We start from the raw sequence: 8,729 nt of genomic DNA on the forward strand, positions 1-8,729 counted from the left end.
GAGAGAGAGAGAGATATATATATATATATATATATATATATTATATGGTATTAATTGTAATTCTGTTGTGAAGTTGGGTATTTTGGTCATTTAGCAGAGAAAAATCGGATTAGGCTTGGTACCATAGATTATGGGCCTCGGGCTTTTGTCCTAATTTGTACAAAAATTATCAAAAATGGGTTTTTTGTGTTTTTAAATTTGATCGTGTGTTACTATGTAATTTTCTAAAGTAAATAACGGGATATTGAGACTAATCACATTCCTAATAAAAAAACAATAACTACCTTCCTAAGATAAACCGTTGACTCGCTCCAACACTCAACATGCCGGCCAAAATTCCGCACAAGAAAATATGTTTAATAAGTTCGTAGTTCATGTGAATTTTTCAAAAATAAAAAAGGGTAAATCATACTTCATACGTGCCTTGTATATAAATACAACCACACAATTCAATAGTATAATCGACTACAGGAAGTCAACTGATACCTGCGACGTTCTGTGGATGAATGGTTGTTATGAAACGGCATCTTGGCACCACATGTACGACACGGCCGCAGATTCTTGAACCAAATCCAATTTGGAGTTGAGTTCTTAAACACAAGTTTTTGCTTGATCGAATCATATTCATAGTTAAGACTTAAAAGTGACAAATATTCACTATGGAACCCTTTTTCATCGTGTAGCACCAGATGTCTTTGTTGGTCTTTGTTTTCCTCTTTCAACATTGTCATTTTGCAGTGGTTCGTAAATTTACAGTGAAAAAGAAGAATCTTTTCTAGTTAATCCTATGAAACGAATACCAAAGTCCCAGAGCACCTGTTATTCGATCCCGTGATTGAAAAGCCACGAAGTTTGGCCCAAAAAAGATTACATAATACATATTATAGAATATAATCAGGTACAAACTTATTCAGCCATTGCCAGAGGAAATCTGGAATTCCAGAAACCCTTTTTGCCCAAATCTCTCTTCATAAACACCCTTGTCTTTCACTCTTTCCTTCTCTGTTTTCCAGTTTTCATTCCCAAAGTCTTCGTCTTTTTGTTCACTTATCTTTGAGATTCTTCCATTGCTGCCATTCTGAGATAGAAGCTCGCAAACCCTTTTGAATCAGGTACTTAAAAACTTATAAACCTTTTCCCTATTTCCCTTGCTTGTCAATCACTAGAAGCTTTGTGATTTCGGGTTTTCTTCAAATTTCTATTTTTGTTTTGTTAACTGTTCAGCTCCTATCTAGTTTAATTTAATATGGTTCAGATGCTTAAAGTTGTGTTCGAGGAATCTGGAACTGTATGCACAATCTGGGAACCGGAAAGTTTTACATTTGGTGGTTTGTGCATAAAGAAATAGTTCAGAACCAATGAATTATAGTTCTTTCTCTTTTCTCCTTTTCTGCTTTTGAAGATTTGGGTTCTTTAGTGGAGAGCACACGTCTTTAAAGAAATAAGATACGACTGCACTTTTGGCTTTTGAATTGTATGAAACTATGAACCCCTTCCTGAATAAGATTCTGCTCGAGTTTGATTTGATGTGGTAAAAATCTTTAGATTGGGTCCCCAATACACTAGTTTTTACCCTCTAGAGGTATAAGGAGCAGAACTTTAACCTTATGAAATTGCCTTTGAATCAAAATAGAGTTTACTGTATAAATTTTAAGAACAGATAGAATTAAGTGAATTAGAATTGATTTCACCTATTGTTTGTCATCTTCAGTGTATGGGCCCCAGTTAGGCGTTTGAAGAACTTGTTCTGATTTGTTTGGTTCTGGGATTAACTTTTGATTCCATTAGTTGGTAACAAGTCTTATACTGGACCTTTATCTTTGGTTGTATTATGATATGAGAAAGAGAACTGGACTATAGCAATTTAGATTATATGAAGGTATTGTTGAAAAGCTAATCAAATTATTATGTGAAGTATGATAATTAAAGTTCTGTACTGGTAGCTGTACTGCTCGAGTCCTTCTATGCTTACATTCTAGGTCTTCCACATTACCAGGCTTCATAGCTTGTAAGGAAAACGATTCTAAACTATAGTTCACATTAATCTTGTAAGTTATAAGTGTACACTATACATGAATCGTGAATATGGCCTATTCTACTTGTATTGAATATCACAGACAGACTCGGTCCAATTTCATTTTTACATTTTCTTATTTGAGGGCAGTACCTGGTGAAGAAGCATAGTGTTTAGACTTCTCCAGTTGTTTAAATGACATCATTGAACGGCTCTATTGTACTAATAAACAAATTCATCAAATAATGGATTTGCTTAAAGCTATAGGTTGTATTATTGTTGCATTCGGTGGACATCTTGAATTAGTTTGGTTCCTTCTTCTTGTCATGAGCTTGCTTCAAGACGCTATCAAGGGAGTTCAAATGTATTTTGCTTTTCTTAGGTTTGATTTCTTATAAGTTCCATACGTTTTTATCATCATCAAAAGTAGAGTAGGTTGCAAACTTGGTGTCTGCTTAGGAAGTACAAATTATGAATTGTCAACATTAGCAGCAGCAGTAATTGCATCATATTCACTACCGCTTTTGTTTTTCCCCTTTCATTACCATTCTTTCGAATTTAATGTTCCCATTAACTTTGGTGATTACTTTCTGATTCTACTTTTGTTACTCTTGAAGTCACCACAAGAGAAACATAGCCCTGCGATTATGGATGGAGCAGGGTACCGAGGTACTAACCCTGAACCTAGAAGAAGTAAATCCAGTAGTCCCATTTCTTGTTCAAGTGTGTCTGGTGCTCAGCCAATAGATGATGAACTTGAAGACGAGTCTGTGTCTGAGGTGGGAGATATTGGGGACCGAGCTCTTCACAGCAACAGGAACAGTCCCAGTCACACCTTCAATGACTTGTATGGAGAAGATGTTTTATTGCCATCCTATGGATTTTGGTGTCGTGATAATACTGCATCTCGGACTATCCCCACTGTGCCTTTGTCAGAAGAATTCATATCTCAAACCATTGATGTGGTAGTACGCAATGCAGATAAAAAACAAGTGAGCTTTCGGTTAATATGTTCTTGTTGCACACAGATCTTTTATGTCCTTGAACATGGACAGGATGGTTGGTCTGCCTGTCTATTGATCAATAGATAGCAGAAAGTCAAAAATGTTGAGTTTGTTTCATAAGATCTTGTCAGACTATTTAAATAACTTCAAATTATTGTTTCTTCATATGCAGGAAAATACAAATCAGTTGCCAAAGTGGTTGGAGTATGGTTCATGTATGACACATTTAGCTGTCTTTGGTATTCTTGGGGTAACACACTTGACTCTTGTTTCTTGTGCATGACGAAATTTCATTTTTGTTTGAATTTGATATTCATTGAGTTCATAGCTGGCTTTGGCATTTATATTAGGAAAAAAGAAAAGACAAAAAAGCTGGATCTTCAGATACTAATGCAACCTTTGCAGCTACCATATATATTCCGTCCTGTATAGTTAAATAGATCTTCAAATACTTGCGCAACTAAATCTTATCCTGCATCAAAAGTTTTGTTCTTGCTAAAAGTAGTTTTCATTAGAAAGACTCTGTTCAAACATTTTGGATATCTGTTTCTTGACAAGAGATAATATGACATTGTAGTATCTTGCAATTTATTTCATTTGAAGAAACCTTCTTGCCAAATATATTATTTGAAATGCTACAGAATGCAGGTCTTGACGAGGTATCTACTGCAAAAACTGTTTGGCCCAGGAGTTTCTGGTGTGACAAGTGACCAAACAATTCTCTACCTTGATCTTCCTTCTAATATGGTATCTCTCTCTCTCTCTCTCACTATACTTCATTGTTCTTCAAAATAGTGTATTGATATGGATAATGCTGGGTGATGTATTAATACGTTTTTGTTTTCCTAATGCAATTTTGTAGGTTGGTTCTTTCTTGATGGGATGGTGGGGTGTTGTTTTCAAAGCAGATATAGCCTATATATCAGATTTTTTGGCCATTGGATTGTCAACTGGTTATCTAGGAAGTCTTACTACCTTCAGTGGTTGGAACCAGAAAATGCTTGAACTCAGTGTTCAAGGCCATTGGCTTTTTGCTCTGCTTGGCTTTTTAATAGGTAAAACACCAATTCCGTTAGAAAATGCTACAGTATATGTGTAGATGGCACTGGCAAGCGCATATTCAAATTTTGTTGGAATCAGACTTTGAGCCTATTTGAAACTTACCCATGGAGAAAATCCATCTAGGTCCATTCACTTAGCTGATATGAGCTTCTCTGCATATACTTGATGTCAGGTTTATTTCTTGCTGCATACTCTATTATTTTTGGGATAGAGACAGCTAAGGGTTTCAGGCAGCTTATTAAAAGGTGTGTAGGGTCTGACATTGCTAGCTCTAGAAAGACCTGGAGGGTTGGCAGTTACAAGCGTCACTTGGCAGTTTGGACAGTGTTGCTGGTGATGCTAGGTTGCCTATGGAGTGTGAGTGGAATCTTGGTGCAGGAGGAGTTCAGAAGTGACAGCAGTGACACACATCTATGGTTGGCCTGCATCGTTGGACCTGTAGGTGTGTGGATCAGGTGGTTCTTAGCTCGATTGAATGGACGTGGATTAGGAAAGACACAGTTGTTGAAATGGGTTCCATTTGGTACTCTAATTGCAAATGTTTCGGCAGCTTGTATCATGGCAGCACTTGCTACTATGAAGAAAGAGGTGAGGTCTTGTAATCTGCTTTCTGTCGAGACCCGCACCATGATTATGTCCTCTTTACTTTTTAAATTTTCTGCCATCCTGTCATACTTGAAAAGCTCACAGTTTTACATATATCTGTCACATTATAAATTGCTCTCCAAGTTATTTGCAATGGTTATTCATCTTTGTTTGTTATCTTCTGGTTTGTTTTGTACTTTTGTTTATTTTTAATATTAATTTTTCATTTTAGGGTCTGTATATTCTTGAAGTTTAATCTCTTCCAAGATCTGCTAAAAGAATTACCTTTCTATTATCCATTAGTCGAGTTCCTTTTTCATGATCTTCCTACTTGCTAATACTTCATGATCTTCCTTTTTCAAATGCTTTGAGTTCCTGATTGTTATAGAGCTCGCTAACTCTGTTTCTGTTTCTCTAGGTGAATACCAAGACTTGCGATATCATTGCAAATGGACTGCAACTCGGTTTTTTGGGTTGCCTGAGTACTGTGTCTACCTTCATTTCTGAATTCAATGCAATGAGAGAAAGTAAACACTCTTGGAGAGCATATACATATGCCATGGTTACGATATGTGCCTCGTTTTGTTTGGGGACCCTAATATTTTCATTACCAGTTTGGGCAAAGGGTTACAGATAGCACATTTTCATGTTGCTAGGACAGCCTCTTCACGTCTCGATCCATCCACACACAGAACACCCTGTGCCTCCGGAGTTTGCCATAATTTTGAAGAAGATTTTTTCACCCGATCACCAACAGATGCTGGTTTAACGACGGCCAAGTTTTGTATCAGTGTGTTTTCTTAGTATGATGAATTTACAAATGTAATTATCTATAATCTTCTGTAGTATAGTTACCCTTCACTTCATTGCTTCAGAGTTTACTCACCTTACTGTAAAGTTTCAATCCAAGGTATGGTGAATTAGAAAAGAAAATATTGTTCAATCTAATATGGATGGGACATTCAATATATGCATAATATTGTTCATCACAGTGGATTCGAAATGAAAAGCTTATTATACATAACATTCATGGTCGCAAACTCAAGTGTTTTACTAGATAAACAAGCCTCGACATTATCACTTCCAACTTGCCAATAATTAAAAGACCATGAAAAAAAAAGACAGTCATATACTGATAGATAATAATCGACCCCTGCTAGCTCTGTGACACCCCCCTGCAGTAATCAACCAGTAAATTACTGGGGCATCTTGTTGAGCTTGTTGTAAACATACTCGCTGTACTTCTTGGTCTTGTACTCTGGTGGATTCTCCTTATCATTAACGAGCTTGGGGTGAGGCCCTATTACTTGGTCTGCCGGAGGTTCCAGAAACACAGGCCAGGAGATTCTCGTCTTGTCTTTGCTCACTGTGGTTCTGTGCAGCACAGCCCTGTACTTTCCATTGCTCATTATCTACCACATCAAAGAAATATCACTTGATCACCGTATCAATGTGGATGAGAGAGAGAGAGAGAGAGAGAGAGAGAGAGAGTACGTACCTANNANGAGAGAGAGAGAGGTACCTCCATTTGATCACCAATGTGGATGACTAGGGCATTAGGGATGTACTTGACATCGTACCACTGGCCATCGCGGCAAGCTTGGAGGCCCTGAACTTCGTTTGGGACGAGAATGGTGAGGGCGGACATGTCAGTATGGGCAACCACACCAAGAGCAAGATCAGGGCGGGGACACGGCGGATAGTAATTGATTTTGAGAAGGTACACCAAGTCATCACCACCAATTGCCTTCTTCAGTTCTTGTGCTTCAAGCCCTAACCCCAAAGATAAAAGTTTAAATAGCTTCTCCACCACCTTGTGTAAATTCTTTGCATACTCTTCATTGGCTTCCCTGCAATTCACATACACCCCAATTAATTTTCACGCGGCATGATTCCATTATGTTTTTTACTATTTACCTCTTCTTCTTTTCACCGAGTCTTACTATATTTCCATCTAACAATTAACCGACCAGCAATATGTCTTTTGTTATTATTAGTTTTAGTACATGATAGTGACACTGACAAGAACCAATCAGATCCTCTGCTCGCACCTACTTCTACACACACAAAATAAATAAAAATTCGTTTTAGTAGTGACACTGACAAGAACCAATCAGATCCTCTGCTCGTACTTACTTCTACACACACAAAATAAATAAAAAAATGAAGAAAATATATACTGAATTTTCAAAAGAGTGTGGACTGAAAATGACAGGAAAAGAAAAGTTTTGTTAGTACATATTAATAAGCATACATTTTTACTATAAAACTAGACATTTATAAACTAAAAATAGCGAGATTTGAAGTGTTCTATATACCTCGGATTTTCTATATATTTGAATGCAAACTTCCTACTAAATGGCTTCTTATCCAAAATGTTGAACAAGGTCCAAACATTTTATCATAATTCTCTTAAAAAAAAAGACCAAGAAAAGGAAGAAAATAGAAGCCTCCGTCGTAACCACTAATAAATAAAATGGATGACAAGACCAATGTCATCGCATGCTCGTACCTACCCCTGAACTCAGAAAGGCATATGAAATAAAGGGACGTTGTGATGAATAAGAAGATAGGAACACTTGGTTCGTATTACTACGACGCAAGCAAACAAGAACCCCCAGTCTCAGGGACCAGAATTTTGGTGGCAACCTACCACATACAGAGGTAAGAATCAAAATTACTTCAAGATATTTCTCTTAGAAATTAAGAACTGAATTGTTAAATATGGCAGGCAGCCACGTCCACCTTCTTGTGTGGTTAAACAGTTCAAATTAGTCAGGCATATGCAGCTAATTAACCACGTAGTCGATCTACCATTTTGGTTTCCTAGCTAGTAACTACGGATGAGTCTGTTCATGAAACAGATTCTGAAAGTGATATAGCGAGCTCGATCCCCAGTTTTAAGCTAGAAGAGTCCCATGATGCATGGCAACTCGATCCCCAGTTTGACGTACCATCGGTTGCATCCACAATTCCATTTTGGCTCTAGGGTGATTTATGCCTTGATTTCGACTACTGTATCTGCATTATGATGTCCACGAAAAGCATAAATCTTTTTCATTCTATAATTGTGGTAGTCCTGATTAAGATCTGAGTGTGTCAATGAACTTTCTTGTACAGTTAATTATAATCAGGGCCCTTTATGATTATGAATCTCGCTTGAGATTCTTGAGTTGTAATTTTCCTTATATATGGCACCTGCCCGGAGAGGAGTCGGCTGAGACAAACAAGCTAGGCAACTACCTCCCGGCTTCGTGTCCTAGACTATTTAAGAAAAGAGCCCCTATAATACGTACAAACCCTAAATAATCTTCTATCTGCACTCGTTCATCTCCAATGCAGGACTAACCCTAGAAATAACCTTGGAATCAAACTTATCGAAGTCAAAATGACTATATTTCACTGTAATATTCAATAAAGTTCTTTAACATTGTGTTTGGATGCGGGTGTTCCAGAAATTTAATAAAAAATAAGGAATTCTCAATTTCTCAGGAGTGTTTCCCCCGTTTGCATTCTTATCCTGTGGAATTAGAAATTTATACAGAAAAATAATCATGAAATTTAAGAGCTTAAATTTCCAACTTGAATTCCTCACAAAATATATGTCATTTGTCAATTCTTTTAATTGAAGGCATCTCTAACAAGGTTTTCTATACCCATACTCAAACCCAAAACCTAAAAAATCTTCTCTCCGACCATGAAAACCCATACTCATATTTGAGTTCCTCCTGAGAGCAAGTCCACCGGTGGGAAAAAAATCCAACCCAGGTTGGATCCACCTCAGCAAAGTAACCCAGTCCATAATTATTTGTTTCCACCCACAAAATGAGATCACTCATTTTCTAGCCCAGGTTAATTGGGTGGGGAGAAAACTAACCCAGTGAGAGGAGAAGAGTGACCCAGGCGAGTTGCAGCCACCTCAGCCCAGGCCCAAGCTCGTGGCTTGCGTCAGCAATGACGCCTGCACCGCCCGACGCGCCAGGAAGGAATGTTTCACGCACGAACCAACCGCAACGACGAGCTAAGTGCGTGACTCCACCGACAAGGAGACAGGGACCACGCCC

At 37.7% G+C, this 8,729-nt stretch overlaps 2 protein-coding genes across 2 annotated transcripts in view; one reads left to right on the forward strand and one right to left on the reverse strand.

Annotated features, from left to right (window-relative positions):
• The first annotated feature begins 2,203 nt into the window (after positions 1 to 2,203).
• On the forward strand, positions 2,204 to 5,309 carry LOC101295675 (UPF0695 membrane protein C977.11/PB8B6.06c-like). The gene is made up of 6 exons (XM_004290788.1): positions 2,204 to 3,006; positions 3,191 to 3,268; positions 3,667 to 3,765; positions 3,881 to 4,073; positions 4,253 to 4,668; positions 5,084 to 5,309. The coding sequence occupies exons 1-6, from the start codon at positions 2,662 to 2,664 to the stop codon at positions 5,300 to 5,302; spliced, it is 1,350 nt and encodes a 449-aa protein (XP_004290836.1). The 5' UTR covers positions 2,204 to 2,661; the 3' UTR covers positions 5,303 to 5,309.
• A 296-nt stretch (positions 5,310 to 5,605) lies between these two features.
• LOC101295969 (flavonol synthase/flavanone 3-hydroxylase-like) overlaps positions 5,606 to 8,729 on the reverse strand; it is a 5,333-nt gene continuing 2,209 nt past the window's right edge. Inside the window, exons 2-3 of the mRNA XM_004290789.1 lie at positions 6,188 to 6,515; positions 5,606 to 6,077 (exon numbers count right to left, since the gene is read on the reverse strand). Coding sequence (XP_004290837.1) covers positions 5,862 to 6,077; positions 6,188 to 6,515 — 544 coding nt within the window. The 3' untranslated portion in view covers positions 5,606 to 5,861. The remainder of the gene's footprint in view (positions 6,078 to 6,187; positions 6,516 to 8,729) is intronic.

Source organism: Fragaria vesca, linkage group LG2, assembly GCF_000184155.1.
Source record: "Fragaria vesca subsp. vesca linkage group LG2, FraVesHawaii_1.0, whole genome shotgun sequence".
Taxonomy (NCBI): Eukaryota; Viridiplantae; Streptophyta; class Magnoliopsida; order Rosales; family Rosaceae; genus Fragaria; species Fragaria vesca.